The following is a 17438-nucleotide window of genomic DNA, read 5'->3' on the forward strand; positions in this document are numbered from 1 at the left end:
TAGGTTTTCCCCCCCTACTTTCAACTGTCAATTCGCTCCTTGTGGTGGAGTTGCCCTCAATCTTTTGTTTACGTCGTTTACGTCATATCCCCAAAACTTGTATGTTTTTGGCGCGCAAATTTTGATAAAAAATCGTTCGTATCAGCGAATTTTAGTCGGACAATCTATTTATAAGGCAATGTATTTCGCAATGATTACATTTTAATCGTGCTTCGATTGTATGGTGATATCTGTGAGCTGAACACAACAGAATTGAATTCATAATTTAGAGCTATTTCGCTGTGATTTCATTTCTAGTGATTGTGTTTGAAAATCATTTGTGTAAAACTCTAAAAATCAAGGTTTAATAAAAAAGATATGTATAGTGTAAATGCAAATGCAAGATTGTGAAACAAACTTTTCCGGAGATTCATGGAACATCCGCTAGGCCAAGGTAAGTCAAACACTCCTCCGTCTTCTCAGGAAGCTTTTATTAAAATAACAATTAAAACATTCAAGTAGAAAAAGAATCCAGCTTTTTAAAACAATCAATTTTAATCCTAATGGAGCAACTTTTGCGCTTGCTCCAAACCGGACTGATATGCTCCGTGGACGGTGGAAAAGTACTTGGGGTGGCAGGCCTCTCCGGCAAATCGAACCGTGGCCGAATCGCTCTTTCCGGCCTGTATTGAACCGCCGGTCTTCGTTTCGTGCCCATCGCAGATCAGGGTTTCCAGCAGCGACCGTTGAAAGTCCGGCTCGTAGTCACAGTTGGTCGAGGTGTAGCTGTAGGAACCCCGGACGAACGGGTTCGAGTGCCATCGGGTGCTGTGGGATTAGGGGAATTTTAGCATTTGAACTTTAAATTTTTGGGATTCATTTCTTACCAGTAGAAATTGATCGGTTCTGGGACCTTTTTGTTGGTGAACTTTCTCAGTATGAAGACGCAATCATCGACGATCTGCTCGTCGGACAGCTTCTCCATCTCGAGCGCTCCGTAGCTTCCGACCCAGCCCAGCAGAGTGTTTGGTGGTCCGGGGTCAACTATGTCGAACCCGGACAGGTATCGCGTCCAGTGGGAGTCCTTTTCCAAGGTGTCGCTCCAAACAAGCTGGATTCCTTGGCTGTCTTCCCACCATGCGGATTCAAATTGGAGGAAGATTTTGTCTATCGTTCCAAATCCAATGTTTCGGATAGACCGCCGGTAGGACTTGGGTAGGGCAGGTTGGAAGAGTTTGTTGAGCGATGCCTTGAGAACACCAAGCGAGAAAGTTACGATGAGATGCTGGCAGCTGTAGGATGTTCCGTCGGAGCATTTCACTACAACACGTGACTTCAAGTCCTTCCAGCGAATCTCGCTGACTTCCTTGTTGAAAACTATCTTTTCGTGACCAATGTCGTCTACCAGGCAATCCACCAGAGCTTGAAAGCCGTATTTCATGTTGATGTGAGCTTGGCAACTCTCGCCGTTGAACGAGTAGCTTCCCCATAGCTTCGCTGAAATATCCTTCATGCTCATGCAAGAATTGTCTATAATTTGGAATCGAATGTGCCAATCCAGTAGTTGTCTAGCTAGTTCCTGCTCATCCTGCCGGAACGTCTCTCCAATCCTTCGCTCAAACTGTTCTCTAAGATAAGTGTCTACCGAGGTCGGAAACTCTTCACAGCCCTTCTTAGCAAACCCTTCACACTCTTCCAGTATTTGTCCGACGAGAAAGTCCACTTTCTGCACCAAGAAGTCATCAACTCGGTACCGATCGTCTCTCAGGTAATCGCCCAAACCCTCTTCGGACAGTTCCTCCCTCAGCAAGTCATTTTCAACCGCAATCCCGTGCAGATCGTTCTGCCTTCCATGCAACCACTGAGCTCCGGCGTCAATTCGTGGCCCCTCTCGATCTACTCCAGCTTGGGCCTTCATGGGAACGGTGCTGATTCTACCTCCTGCCACAGACTGTGCCTCCAACAGGGCAAACGTCTTTCCGGAGGTTCGTAACGCTTTTGCGGCACCTAACCCGGCCATTCCGGCACCTAAAATCAATACGTCAACGTACGCCTTCGGTCCTTGCTCGGTTCGAGTCGTGAAAAGCCTAAAATGAGGGGGTTCATCGTGATTTGTTGGGTATTTCTTTGAGTTTGCGATGTATTACAAGAAGAATACTCTTGTTTCTTGGAGTATTGCTGCAAGCTGTATTTATTTGAAAAAATGGTAAAACCTATTCATAAATACAATTAATATACTGCCGGACTTAAACTAAACATCTCATATAGAACTTAGGAGCAAGCGGGAAATGTGTGTGGAAGACCATCTCCGGTTCGGTATTCGGTAAAACAAGGGGTGACGATACTTGCAAATCAGAGACAGGCGCGAAATTGGAATTGGTTTGGAATTTGTGTTACTTGTGTATGGCAAAAGGCAGGCACACTTCTTTCATAGATGTGCTTTCCTATAAACGAGAGAAAAGAAAAATATAACGTAAGAAAAACTTGCATGCACCAACAATACTCAAGAAACGCAACACGGACATGGGAAAAGGACTTGGAACATTTTGATCAGAAATTGTCTTGTCATATTGACTCGTGAAACTCAACATCAACTCAAGACAAACAACACAAAAACAGCTTTCAACATCGATACGTACCTCTCGTAAAGACCCACCAACCGGTCCGCCTCGCGCCAACCCGTCTCGATCGCCCCGTGAACGGTCGAATAGTAATGGCTGTGGGTAGCTTCTCCGGCGAACTGAACCACCGGAATTCCGCAGGAATTTGTCAGCGGAAGCGCCAAGTGTTCAGCCGATGTGTTAAGCAAATCCGTCGTCATCGATCGGAAGCTGTACGACCCACGGAAGTTTGGATTGGAGTACCAAGTGGTTCGGTGGAAGGACTTGGGCTCTGGGATGGTGGTGTTCTTGATGAACTTCCGCAGCAGGTGCATGCACACTTTGCGGACTTCGTCCTCGCTGATGCGTTCCATTTTGCGACCGTTTTTGCCGGAGATCCAGCCGCACAGGACGTTTGGCTGGTAATCCACGGTGTAGAAGCCGAACACGTCCTCCATCCAGCTGTTCTTGGAGGATCGTACCGCTTCCAGGTCGGACTTGGTCCACAAAAGACTGAGTCCTTGCCAATCTTTTGGCCAGAAAGGCTTATTAAATTCCAAGAACAGCTTGTTGACCGTTCCGATCGAGAGACCTTGGATGGCGTTGACTTTGATTGGAGGTAACTTGGGCGTGAACAGCGTGTCGTAGCGTTCCTTCAGGACACCAAGAGATACTGTACTGATGACGTGGTCAGCGTCATACACGGTGTTATCTGTGCACCGAACCGACACGGTTTGATCCGGTCCTGAGTTCCAGCAAATGTTAGCTACGGACTTGTTGAAATGAGTGTATTCTTCCAAGTTGATAGCATCTTTTGCAATAGGCAGTGGGTAACGTTGCATCAAAATCTCAAAGATTGTTCTGTAGCCTTTGTCTCTCCAGTTCAGCAGTGGGTTGCCATCGCACTCCCAGTAGTGCAGATATCCCGGTCCCGAGGTATCGAACCAACTATCGGAAGATTCAATCGAGTTTTCAAACTTGTGGAAGAACTCCAAAAACTGATACGCCGTATCGTGATCTATGTCTCCATACTCCGGAGTTTCCAAGAACGACCGGAACTTCTCCAACACAAACGACCCCAGCGATCCCCTATAATGACTCAGCTCATTCTTGTGCGTTCCCAGTATCGTCCACATGGCTTCCATCAACCTCTCGCTCTGCTCCATCGGAACGCGCTCCCCGTTGGACTTGGTCAACTCGAAGTTCTCGTACCGTGCCGTATTGGAATCGAACACGTTGAGCTTTGACCCCAGCTGATAGCACACATTGTTCGTCTCACCGTGACACCTGAAAGACATATCCATGAGCACTTATTTTGTCAATTAATCAAATTCAGCGACAATACACACCACTGCGCTCCCAGGTCGACCACGTTGGCACCAAATGGTACCGTGTGGATCCGCCCACCGATCCGGTTCTCCGCCTCCAAAATGGTCAAATTCTTGTACCCCTTGGCGATCAACCGGGTGGCCGCGGCCACTCCCGCCGCTCCAGCTCCAATAACCAGAATCCTCGGATCCATAATAGCTTACTTTCTGATAAAATATTGCACTTTTTGCTCTATATTGCACGCTTGTTCGAATTGTTCTGCAATTACGCCGCACCGCAACAGGACTTATATTTCATAATACAAGCGCCCGTGTCTCTTTACCACTTAAAACAACAAGAAAAAATATAACAAGTTTTTTGTCTGTGACGGGTCGATGCGATAAGATTACGACGGGGTGGGATTCAATTTATGTGCTCCTGTGTGGCAGGGAAAATGTTGACAATCTGATTGGTGTAAATATACGCTCAACGTGGTGGTTTAAGGTTGCACTTATACATTGGACTGGCAGATTGTTTTGCGAAATTTGGGACATACCAACACTTTGGTAGAGCATATTCCGAGCAACATGTGAACTTTATACTTATCTTTCTAAATTAAACAAGCACAATGATGGGATAAAGCTCAATATAAAAACACATTACTTTTAGATAAACTTGATAAATATGAAGTTGGGGAAGATGTACGATAACAAATTCGCCTCTGTTGAACAGCTGAGAGGACCCGGCTTGTACGCATAATCATATCAGTATAAAACATACCGGGAAGTCGATGTATTGGTGTGTTTAGCAGATTTATGATCGGAGTTTTATGTGCCCTTCACATGTTGCAGGAGAAATTTGATACGAGCACATGCGTACAAGTTTGGACAGGTGAAAGTTGAATGCAATGTGCTTGAAAAGGCAGTTTTTCTAGACCTTTTGAAATGTCGTGATACATAATTTGTGGAAATCCTTATGATAAAATCAAACGTTTTATACATTTTTAATCTCATAAGACTTATCTGAAGATGAATATTTTTAAAATCTATGGTTAGTTTGCCATGCGGTGTAACATCGAACTCCGTCAACTATTTATTTTATTGACGGAAACAAATGAAATTTACACTGTTTTTTAAAATAAAAAAGCATTTTAAGAACGTGTACACAGCAAAAAATCCGATAGTAAAATCGCATGCAAAAGCATGCACATCACCTTCGTCAAAAAAGACACTTAATATTACACACTGCATGTACAATTTTTGTAAACACAACAAAAAAGTGGCAACCGACGGGACTCAAACCCAGCACCTACAGTAAGGACTGGTGCCTTAGCCCGCTCGGCCATCAGAACGATGAAAAATAGAGAGGATAAACGTAGGGGAGAGTGGGGAGACTTGATCCCCTTTTTTTGTATCGCACATAACTCTGTCAATTTCTCACAAAACTATGATCTTTTTGCATGAATTGAAAGCTTAAACATTCAACTATGTTTGGCTGATAAGGGCATTCAGATCAAGATCAGATTCAGATCAGATAAACTCTTCGAATAATGCCAAGCTTTTTAAAAAAATATTTTAAACCGGCATTTTCTAAATGTTGGGGGTAATTTGATCCCCCTTTCAACATTTTGAAGAAATCTAAAGCAAAATGTTTTTTTTTTCATCAAAACTTTTAGTTTTCTATAAGATACAGCAATTTCACATTAAACCTGTACGTTTGTGTTCAAAATATAACAAGTTTAGCATGTAAAATATTTAAAAACTTAAAATTTTCTTTTTTAGACCTAAATTGAGCATGTTTACAAAAGCTGGTAGTTTTTGTTTACAAAACTTTTGAAAAATGGTTCAAACTGCAGTTAGTTATGTACAACTATACTAAAGGAAACTATGTACGAAAACCCAGCCAATTTTTTAATCTTGGGGCTGATTCCAGTGACTGTAAAAATGCAGGGATCAAGTCTCCCTTAACGCACTTTTTTAAACAATTGATTGTAAAAATAGTATGACGATAAATTTAACGTCAAATGCGTAAGGGTTTTGGAGTTGATATGTTTATCAAACAATTCATGTATAAAAAATATTTTTTTGAATAATTTTTGAGTGTTTTCTATACTTATCAAAACAAAGAAAAAAGATCTCTTGGAAGTTTTTTGCAGCACTTCTTAGAAAAATGTGTGTAACTCAATCCAAACATTTTTTAATTTTTTTCTTTGTTTTCTACAATGAGTTTTAGTCAATTTCGCACCACTTTCTAGAACAAAGCTAATTGTTTTACCCACATGCTGACGAGATACAGGCTTGGGATCAAGTCTCCCCGGGGATCAAGTCTCCCCACTCTCCCCTATATGTGAGCTTCACATTTCGGTCAAGTAGGTTTCCCATGCTGATGGGCTACACAATTCAGGCTGTAATATTACGCAGAATTTCATAAAATAATACAAAATTTATTTTACACACACGCCTTTTACACGCAGCTGGATTACTACTTTATTTGCTGTGTAGATGAAAAAGTCAAAGCATTTTTTAATTAGATGATCATAAATTGATCGAGAATCCATCGAAAAACGTCGAATGTTTACAACTGGCGTTCAGGACTAACTAATTCAATTTTGTCAATTTTGCGGTCATTTACGGGTCCCAAATATATCCTAAATATTAGCTCGCATCCATGACAGGACCTGGCGCTCACACGTTAAAGTTTTAATTTCTGGAGCAACATTTGAAAAGGGCGCATAAGCATTTTGACAGTTAGAACTATTTCGCAAATTCTGAGCCAACAGGTAACTATTTAACAAAACCTGCAGCGTTAGAAGGTAGCTGGGAAGGTCAACTATTGTTGAACACTTCGAGTTTTGTGAAAAAGTTACTTGTTGTCTTGGAATTTTCAAAAAAGTTTCAGCTGTCAAAATGCTTATCCGTCCTTTTCTCGTGTTGGTCCTTGACGATTTTTGATATTTTCAAGTTTTGAGATCGTGTTCCATAGAACAACACTGCTCAAGAGTGCGAAAGGATTTGTCAGATTCCCTTGGGGATCACCGGAAGTGCATCGATATTAGCTCCTAAAATGTGCAAAAAATGTCGCAAGGTAAGCAAAAGAGGTGGTTCTCACCAGAGCTGAAAATGTCAGGGGTTCTGACGCGAAAATCGACGACGCATACATGATTTCTTCAGATCCATTCACTGAATCGCAAAACCGTGACATAAACAAACCCGACTCAGTCGTGAGTGCCCTAGCTCACTGAGCAGCTGCAATAAAGGAGAAAAGCTCGGAACTTAACCTCAAAGGTAAACAACCAAATGAACTTTTTTGACAGGTGTCAGTTCCAGGACTTAGCATTTAAAATTATAATTTTGTTCCGGTTGTTCCGTTTCGCATGGACACAAACACGACCAGGAACACGGCCACGGGAATGTCCAGGAACAGGCACCTGCACGGCCAGGGACACGAGAACGGCCAGAAGCACGGGCACGAACACGGGCAGAAGTCAGGACAAGAACACGGCCACGGGAACGACCAGGAACAGGCAACTACGTGGTCAGGTGCACGTACACGAACACGACCAGAAGCACGGACAAGCACACGGGCACTAATACGGAAAAAAACTCGTGTTATGACATTTCGCGCAATCGGAAGCAAATTCAAATTCAAAAAAATGCTAAGTCCCGATTTGACACCTGTCAAACCACTCAAATGGCACTCACAAAATAAATACTGAGTTCTTTGAGTTCATTTGCTACGTCACGGTTTTCTTGCCTATAGAGGAGAAAATCGTGACGTCAGAAATGAACTCAAATCACTCAAAGTTCATTTTGTGAGTGACTTTAACATTTTGGCCTAGTTTGACAGCTACATTCGTTCCCAGGTTTTCTGTGGGAAGGAAAAGGAGGCGAATACTTTATGAAAATCATACCTGTCAAAATTCCTAACCTCAAAATTTTGTCGCGAGTTGCTTTTCTCCTGTATACGAGGCAGTAGTCGACCAACGCTCATTCGACGTTGCACGCACACAAATAAAGAAACAAGTTTTTACACAAAAAGTTGGTTTTTATGCGTGGAAATGTAATTTTGAATATAAGTTATGGTTGTTTTAAGTGTTTTGCACAGTCTAGAACCATTCAATTGTTTAAAAATAGTCAAAATAGTGTTTAGAGAGGATTTTACGAGTCAGTCATACGACACGAATTGAGTGAGTGTAGCTCATTTTTTCACGTCTCTCATTCTCCAGTAGCCGACCGGCACGAGTCAGGCGGCAGTGGTTGAACGGACACAGTAGGCTTTCAGTCAGATGCTAGCAGTGAACTGACATTTTGGTTTGCTTCATGTGTACGCTGGGTTGGAAACATTTTGCAGGCCTGGTTCTCACCAACAGGATCGGTTGAATTGAAGAAGTTAAAGAATACAAAACAAAGTAGTTTGAGCAAGGACGCTCAAAAATAGCCAGAAACCCAGTTCGCTACTCTTTTCATTTGACGTGAGCGAGAAAGAAGTAGTTGAACGTTGGGAAAAGGTGCGAAAGTGGCTGACCGGGTTTATAAAATCTGGTGCTTTTCGATTGTGAACAATATAGAGATGGAATACTACAGCCATGACGATCCAGGTAAACGCCCCATGAAACAGGTCCTCCGAGGCCTGTACGACATGGATGTGAGTGTGCTGAGAGAAGAGCTAAAAACTCTTAAGTTTAACGTAATCGAAGTCTTTAAGATGACGAGACCCAACAAGGACATCAAGTATCGTGATCAACTGTAGCGAGGGTCGGTTCTTCAAGAAACGCGTGAGGTTTATGGTTCATGCGTCTTCGGCACACTCTGTCAAATGCCTGCACTCCACCGTAGACCGTTCGTAGCACCTTCCGTTCAAAGTCTCCAGGTCTCGAGGCCATAGTCCTCGTTCCGTTTCTTTCAGTGTTTTGCGGCGTGCGGCGTAGCACTCAATCCAAAGTGCGGGTCTTCCGTAATCCAAATTACGATTCCCAGCAAAAATACGAGTCCGGATTGCTGGTGTCATTGTCGGCGGTTACCAACGATCTCAAGTACACGAACTCGCTTACCTCTTCCAACACATTATTATTTAAAGCTAGAGGGGTGAGACTTGAGGGCGGTCGTCTTGAACCCTTTTCTCTCGTGTACTTCGTCTTCGTCGTATTCATGCCAAGTCTATAGGTTAGGTGTTGGAAACTGTTTATCAGCTGCGGGCGTTCCATGTTTGACTCCTACGCAAGGGTCCTGATTGCTTCACAATAGGTCTATTCCCGTACTTGCAGAATTGCAGAATTTCTGCAGCTTCTGCAGAATTCTGCAGCCAGCATAAGTCACTTTTTTGTAGCACGTTCCCGTACTTTTCAGCTCGCTCTCTTCATCTCTCTCTTTTGCAGAAGTTCTGCAAGGAGAGACGCGGCAAAATTTTTGCCTGGGTAGCGTGTTCCAGTACTTTTTTTGCAACATTATACACAGTTGAGAAGATTTACTCAAACTGGGTATTATTTTTTTAATTATGTATTTCAAAGTATTTAAAAAAATGGTTGACAAAAAAAGTAATTGAAAGAAGTTTACCTCTAGAACTGGGACATTATTGTTTTATGCAGCACATCATTTTATTTAAAAAATGAAGGATGTAGTATTTATTAGGTAACTAGAAATTAATTATGCTTAGGTAGAAATCATATATTAGAAACAACTTAAAATTTTACATTAGGTAAACAATTTTACAAATGAGTGTGACAGGTACGTTTAATAAATATGATAAAAAAGACAAACAAAGGTTTTCTATAGAAGGGACCATAAATACATGTTTAATAGCAGAATGTTTGAAAGATTATTCAGGATAACATAATAAATTATGACTGGATGTCACATGAAAGAACAACGGTGACGCAGTAAAATTGACAAATAAAAAAATGATCACAAAATCAAAAATTTTGATACACATAAATTAAGCAATCTGGAAATTAAGAAATCCATAATTAAAAATATAAAAAAAACTAATATTTCCACATCAAGAAACTTAAAACAAAACAATAAATTCGGGAGTTTTTTTTTTTTTTTTTAAAGGTCCAATAAACCAAATTTTCAGTTTTTGCTTTTTGGGTGTTTTTGAAACCGCCTTGAGTCAGGGGTGTTAGAAAACACCCAAAAAGCAAAAATTCAAAATTTGTGTTATTGGACCTTTAAAAAAGCTCCAGAATTGAGCTTTGAGCTTAAAAAATCTAATAAATAAAAACTAAATATTTCAAAATGATTAAAGTTCAAAAAAATCTTAATTTAAAAAAATCAAAATAAAAAAAAGGTTGAAAAAAATTCGAGATAAAATAATATTTTTTTTTAATATTTCTGAGTTCAGGAAACAACAAATTTAAAAGCTACAATTAAAAATAATATGACAGAAACTTAAAAAAATTATAATTTCAAATAAAAGTAAAATAAAAAATCTGTAAATCCAAATTTTTAAAACTCAAATATAAATAAAATGGGAACAGTCAAAATTTCCAATCTCTAAATCCTCTAAATTTGAGTTTATAACCTAAAAGATGACTTCAAAAAATGTGTACTTATTATGCTTCAAGATGGCGTAGAAATTAAAAGTTCAAGAGTTTAAGAATTTAAGAATTTATGAATTTAAGAATTTAAGAATTTAAGAATTTAAGAATTTAAGAATTTAAGAATTTAAGAATTTAAGAATTTAAGAATTTAAGAATTTAAGAATTTATGAATTTAAGAATTTAAGAATTTAAGAATTTAAGAATTTAAGAATTTAAGAATTTAAGAATTTAAGAATTTAAGAATTTAAGAATTTAAGAATTTAAGAATTTAAGAATTTAAGAATTTAAGAATTTAAGAATTTAAGAATTTAAGAATTTAAGAATTTAAGAATTTAAGAATTTAAGAATTTAAGAATTTAAGAATTTAAGAATTTAAGAATTTAAGAATTTAAGAATTTAAGAATTTAAGAATTTAAGAATTTAAGAATTTAAGAATTTAAGAATTTAAGAATTTAAGAATTTAAGAATTTAAGAATTTAAGAATTTAAGAATTTAAGAATTTAAGAATTTAAGAATTTAAGAATTTAAGAATTTAAGAATTTAAGAATTTAAGAATTTAAGAATTTAAGAATTTAAGAATTTAAGAATTTAAGAATTTAAGAATTTAAGAATTTAAGAATTTAAGAATTTAAGAATTTAAGAATTTAAGAATTTAAGAATTTAAGAATTTAAGAATTTAAGAATTTAAGAATTTAAGAATTTAAGAATTTAAGAATTTAAGAATTTAAGAATTTAAGAATTTAAGAATTTAAGAATTTAAGAATTTGAGAATTTGAGAATTTAAGAATTTTAATTTCGACAAAATAACATTTTTTGGTTCATATAAGAATACAAATTGGTAGCACCGTTAAAGGTAGGTATAACTAATTATTTGCCAATTAAATTTACCTGTTATTTAACACACATATTTAGTATATTCCGAGGTATATTCGAAAATAATTGAAGATCAAAAATCATTCCTAAACAAATATCAATTTGAAATTATGAAACTCAAAAGAAATGTGTCTTTTAAAAGTTTTTAAAAACAATTTATTTTTATAGTAAAATTTTTGTTGGGGTACTAGCCGTGCTGTAATACTATGGCTTAAGTTTTCTTTTTTATCCGGTAAAAATATTAACACTGGAAAAATCGCTACATCATTTAAATAAATGAACTAAGCCTAAAATCGTTAACATAAAAAAATCGGTCTCAATAAAACCAAACATAAAAACTACCCCAAAATCATTTATTATTACAACTTATAATAAAATGCTTAATTTTATGTAAGCGTGTAGTCAACATCCATCACACCAAATTGCAGTAACTTTTCAACAAGAAAGAGAAGAGAGAGCTTGCAGAAAAGTACGGGAACGGTTTTGCTGCAACTTCTACCTCTCTCACTGCAGAAGTTCTGCCTGAGAGAAAAGTTACTTTTGTTGTAGAAAAGTACGGGAACGCTCTGCTGCCGTTTTTGTGCAGAATTGCAGAATTCTGCAGTACGGGAATAGACCTAATGACTCATTCACTCGCGATCACAAATCGAACGCGACGCAAAACTGTTCTGATCGCTTCCTCACTTCCACACCAATCGCTACTGAATATTCTCTCTTTGCTCTCCCTTTCACTCCAATCGGGTTGTACAGCGAAGAGCTCAGAAAGACCGATTGCGTTCTATATCGGCGATCTGCTTTGTTACATATTCGTTTGTGACTCGGGTAAGTAAGCAGTAAGCGAAGCAAGCAAAGAAATTCACGAAGTAGGTATTTGTTTCACATTTTGAAACGATTGCGGCCGTAGAGCTGGCAGCTAGTGGGTCGTGTTCGTTTGAGTGAGTGGTTTTGAACCGAACCCTTGCACCGTTCGCTTCATCGTCGTTGAGGTGCTCGTTGAAGTACCGGTTCCACCTATCCAACTTTTGTTCACGATCAGGTTTCTCGCGTTGTCCCTACATACGTCGGCTTGCGGCATGAAGCCTTTGTGGGACTGGTTTACAGAAGGTTAACAAATAAACTGGGATATGGCATTTTTTCTAAATAAAAGGAGGTATCGATGTTTAATCTACTAGATCAATAATGTTTTTCTTTATTTTCATCTTTCACTGTCAACAGTATTATAATAATTTTCTTTAAATTATTTCTTTATTTTTAAATTACAGTTAGCATTTTTTGTAATTCTCTCTGTTTAATTTTAATAATGTACACTTTGCTATTGTTTCGTTATTAATTGTATTGATATACATAATTTAAATTATTACTTGTTTTGTTTGTTATCAATTTCCCACATTTAAGCCAAACTCAAGCTCTTCTTATTTTTCTCCATTTTCGTCCATGTATTTTGACTTTGTTTTTTTCTTACTTGTATGCTGTCCTAGGAAATGATAGTGGGTGTGTTTGTTTGCTTCTCTTTTTGTTTTATAAATATAATAACTAAAACATTACAATCTAGAAAAACTAACATCATCATAACAGTTTCATTTCGATGGGCGGGGGAAGAAAACTAAAGAAAAAAAAAACCGGACGTTGTCATTGTCTATTTCAGTGCAGTGGGTAATATTTGAATTTATATCACTAAAAACAGCATCTTTTTTTTTCAATTCGTTCTTATAAAAACATTCGCTTTATTTTCATTCACTTTTTTCTTCTCTAATTAAAACTGTTCCTAGAACACAAAAATAACCGTTAAAAAGCCGAAATCAATGTCGCGCAAACTGCGAAACTCGCCCCGCTCTGCTGAGGTTTGTCCCGTTTTCGTCTTCTTTTGAGGAGTTGTTGTTTTAGTTTAACTTGTAGCCTTTCTAACGCGCACGTCGAAAAAAGTCTGTATTTACAATAGGATTCACAACATGTTTTTTTCCCTTCCAGATGCCAGATTGGGCGACTGGGTTCTGCGTTTCGCTACTTAAACTATAAAAAAAAACAAAAAGAAAACTTGAACCTGTGGACCGGCGGCGGATTTCGCGCAGTCGAAATCGTGGGTTGGGGGATGAAAAATGGAGGGTGGGTATTTTTAAATTTCTTGTTTTACAACTAATTAATGTACACTTAACTGAACCTTCGCGCCGGGATTGCTTTGCATTCACAATGGTATTCGGAGTTTTTTTTTTGTTTTTGGGGGTTCAATTTCATTGTAAGATTTTGCTTTGCTGCTTTGAAAATAAATTTGATCTCTGCTAATCGTTCATGCATTTTGTTATTCTCTGCTGTTTCGACTTACATTTAAAACATTTCCTATTACGGTTAATTACTTTATAGTAGCAATCCTCTTGCGGTCTGTTTTTTTTCCTGCTGTGGGTTTTGTTTTTTTTGTTTCTCTCTTTAACTTGTTTTATAATTATCCGCTAAATCACTAGTATAGTAGTTGTGTATCTGGTTGATGAGGGGCTTTTCTTTGTTTTGTTGGTTGTGTTTGTTTTTTTTTAAGAGTAGCTGCTGCTGAGCTGAGGTTAGGTGAGGCGGTGAGGGAAGGTCCTTCCTAGTGGGCTTCTCTACACGCCACCGCGGCCACGAGTGCTGCTCCGCGCCCGGAACCGTCCTCGGACAGCATCAGGTCGAAGCTGATGTCGGGCTTCACAAACTGTCTGATCTTTTGCACCATCAGATCGTGGAATTTCGGGTGGAAACGATACACCGAACCGTCAACGCCGACCTGAAAGAATAGAAAAATAGACAAAAAGTTGAATAAAAATGTTAAATTTGGATCATTTTAGTTAGCGTTTTTCGTGCTGCGCAGCACAAGTAGCATGTAAAGTGCGCAAATTGCAATGGCAACCGCACGACGAACTAACACGATAGCACACTTAATCTTTCGATACAATCCAACATTTTTTTTTTTTTGAAAAAACGAAAATTCATTGCATGATACAGAAAAATGGACCACGGATTCGAGACGAGGGATCAAAATGAACCCTTAAAACTAAGTTTCAGAAAAATCTTAATTGGTTAACACCTGTATATCGATGCCCGTGTGCTCTCTTGAAATTGAATTGAATTGAGTTTGGTTCTGAACAAGTAAGTGACAAATGACAAATTATATTAATGGTCACATCACAGTCGCGTTTGTTAGCCATGACGTTGACACTGCAATTTGCGCACATTTACACGTGCTATTGAGTATATCCAAGCTTTTCTATACCCTAATTTATCCAAACCTACCGTCACACTCTTCTCGTCCATCTTGTTGATGAGGGCGGCGATACCGGCGGACACGAGGTGGGCGGCCCGGCTCGACACGCACTCGCAGATGTAGCGCACGTTCGCGCAGTCCTCGTCGGTGGCGTGCTCCAGGCCCAACTCGTCGAGCACGTCGCGGCAGTAGCTGTACGTTCCGGGCTTGTCGGACTCGATTTCTGACACGTACTTGGTGAAGAACTGGCCCCGCTTGAACAGGATGTCGGAACCGACGCCACCGAACAGCAGGCCGGCCTTGGTGAACTTGACGATGGCCAGGCGAGCCAGCTCGCCCATGTACATTCCGGAGATCATCTTCTCTTGTCTGACGGGTGGGAGGGGAAGACCAGAAATGAGTGAATTTGTACCTTGCAGTAGAGGACCTCAAACTGATACTCACATCTGTCTGCCCTTGTTTATACTGAAGTGATCGATCTCCCGGTCGTACTCTGTCCGGACAAAGTCGAGCGCGCCGTTATCGCCGAACGCGCCCCACTCGGTGTTGATCAGGACGTGCTGTTTGTTCGGGTCCTTGTAGCCGTCGAACATTTCGCAGTTCTCGACCTTCTCGACGTAGCACGCGTTGCTGCCGGTGCCTTTTTAGTAGAAGAAAATTCGATTAGCTTTTCGGAAACAATTCTTGACTTTGAAAAGGAAAAAAAAGGTAGAATGGACAGGTGTGGGCGGGATATTTGGGTGCATTGATGGAGGGACGAATGTGGAAAACTAAAACAAAACAATCGGAAAACAATTTCAAGCAAGCAGATTTTCAAACCCAACACCACCAATCTGAACGGTTTATTCCAATTTTGCACGGAGAGAACAGCTAATAAGATTTCGAAGGCCGGTTATTAGATGCGGGACACACTTTCATTTGAAGGTCAACTTGTTAGCACACAAAAAAAAGTTAAAAACAAAATTAACAAACACACACAAAACAGTTCCCACTTCCGGCATTTTTTGTTTGCCTTAAATCCGAACTAGAAGATCCTACATACCGACGATCAGTCCGATTCTACAGTTGTGGTTCTTCCACGCACAGGACATCAGCGTACCCGTGGTATCGTTGAGAATGGCACAGATTTCGATTTGAACATCCTGCGTATCGTGAGAAGGTGGAGGAGGATACAGATTGCGTGCGGTTCGTGGTGTTCGTGACACAGGGAGAAAGCGATATATAATTGCGCACATTCACGGCGATCACGAGCGGTGATTTTTTTTTAATGTATTTTTTTTTAGAATGAATCGTGCGAAAGAAACAATCATAGAGATATTTCGGTCATCGTATCGAGAAAGAAAGAAAGAAGAAAAGAAAACGAAAATCGTAAATTATACGTGCAAAGGAAAAGAAAACATAACCTAAAATGAAAATGCATGTAAACTAATTTAAAAACTAGCAATGTTTATGACAAATTCAACTCAGAAATGTTTTGAAATAGTTATTGAAATTATTTTCGACAAACAACCATGCGTCTCCATTGCAAGCATGCGAACATTGCAATTCAATGGAGACGCATGGTCTTTGGAGTAAAAACAAATATATAAAAATGAACATGTTTTCAATATAGAAATGACATGCATACTGAATTCTTTTGCAATCTTGTCTACATTTCGCCTTAAGAATATTATAATTAAGAGATGATGAGCTTTATGACAGTCTAGTTTGTTACAGTCAGAATGGTTAGTATTCGTCAGAAAAGAAATGCTGAAGAGATGTTGTCAATTTCTTAGAAATTTATGAAACTAATTATGTGTTTTATGCTTAAGTGTCGTGTGTGCTTGAATGGAGTTGTAATGTACAGGATGGATTTTGTGGTAGAGTGAATTGGTTGGTGTTGTGCAGTGCTCGCAGAAACATAAAAGTTGTATTAACTTGGTGTGAAAATAACAGCAAAATTATGTAACCTCAAACCCCCAAATTGCTTCCCACCTAGTTAGACTGCATAAAAGTCACCTTGGACATCCATTTCGACCAGACGCATGGATATTTCATCATTTTCTAGGGGCTGTCTCTTCGTTCGTTACTTTTTTTTGTTGTTTTTGCTGTTTTCTGTTTCACACTCCTATTTTTGATGCCTCGTGATGTTCGACATATACGAACGTTGAACGTAGCTGTAGCATCTGTCAATCAGAGTGCGTTAATTTCATCATGTTACGTTTCTTCCAAGATTTCAAAAAATACTGTAAAGTAACTTTCAAAAGCAATACATTTATTACGATTCAGAAATCGTAAAAATGTGATCGTATAACAGCTTGTTTTGTCCCACGTTCAGTTTTACTCAATTTGTAAAATTTGCATAAGAAAGACCTTCCCTAGAATAAGCGAATTTCAGAAAAAACATTTTTTTTTATTATTTGTGACTAGGGCGTCCAATTTTCCCGGGTTTTGAATTTCCCGGGCAACGGGAAAAATATTTTCGAAATCCCGGGATCCCGGGAATTTTTTAAAACATTATTAAAATCTATGTTTTCATTATATTTGCATGTTTTTCAAGTTTTAAATCATAGAATTAGCTTAATACTATTCATTGGTGGAAATCTACACTTCAACCTAAAAAGGATAGCAGTTTTTAGTTAGCTTGAAAGATTTTTTTTTGTTCTTTGTTGAGCTTTGGTTCCTATTTTATATCTTATCCAATGTGGTTCAAATTAAATAAGTCTCTTATAAATACATATCTTTATTTTTTATTTTTTGCTTGTCATGACTAGACAAGCCTCTCTTTAAATGTCTAAAATAACAAATAAAAAGACAACAAATAAAATTATAACAGTTAAATTTTGGATAAGTTTTAACATGCATGTTGTATATAAAAAAATATTAATCAAGTTGTCTTAAGGTCATCACCGCCAACTAGGGGAAAATCGGG

The 17438-nt window shown here is 38.6% G+C and overlaps 2 protein-coding genes across 9 annotated transcripts in view; both read right to left on the reverse strand.

Moving 5' to 3' along the window:
• Positions 1 to 453: 453 nt before the first annotated feature.
• LOC6051635 (peroxisomal N(1)-acetyl-spermine/spermidine oxidase) lies at positions 454 to 4625 on the reverse strand. Its single transcript, XM_038255221.1, has 4 exons — positions 3929 to 4625; positions 2619 to 3866; positions 867 to 2066; positions 454 to 807 (listed from the first exon to the last, which is right to left on the reverse strand). Exons 1-4 carry the CDS (start codon positions 4099 to 4101, stop codon positions 540 to 542), a joined length of 2889 nt encoding a protein of 962 aa, XP_038111149.1. The 5' UTR covers positions 4102 to 4625; the 3' UTR covers positions 454 to 539.
• A 7830-nt stretch (positions 4626 to 12455) lies between these two features.
• LOC6040777 (hexokinase type 2) overlaps positions 12456 to 17438 on the reverse strand; it is a 48777-nt gene continuing 43794 nt past the window's right edge. For 7 of the 8 annotated variants that reach the window (XM_038256958.1, XM_038256957.1, XM_038256951.1 and 4 more), the window contains 4 exons: positions 15570 to 15669; positions 14972 to 15167; positions 14557 to 14896; positions 12456 to 14050 (listed from right to left, as the gene is read on the reverse strand). In XM_038256958.1, the coding sequence (XP_038112886.1) occupies positions 13877 to 14050; positions 14557 to 14896; positions 14972 to 15167; positions 15570 to 15669 (810 nt within the window). In that variant the 3' untranslated portion in view covers positions 12456 to 13876. The remainder of the gene's footprint in view (positions 14051 to 14556; positions 14897 to 14971; positions 15168 to 15569; positions 15670 to 17438) is intronic. The other variant, XM_038256953.1, reaches the window with a different exon arrangement.

This window comes from Culex quinquefasciatus, chromosome 2 (assembly GCF_015732765.1).
Source record: "Culex quinquefasciatus strain JHB chromosome 2, VPISU_Cqui_1.0_pri_paternal, whole genome shotgun sequence".
Classification (NCBI taxonomy): Eukaryota; Metazoa; Arthropoda; class Insecta; order Diptera; family Culicidae; genus Culex; species Culex quinquefasciatus.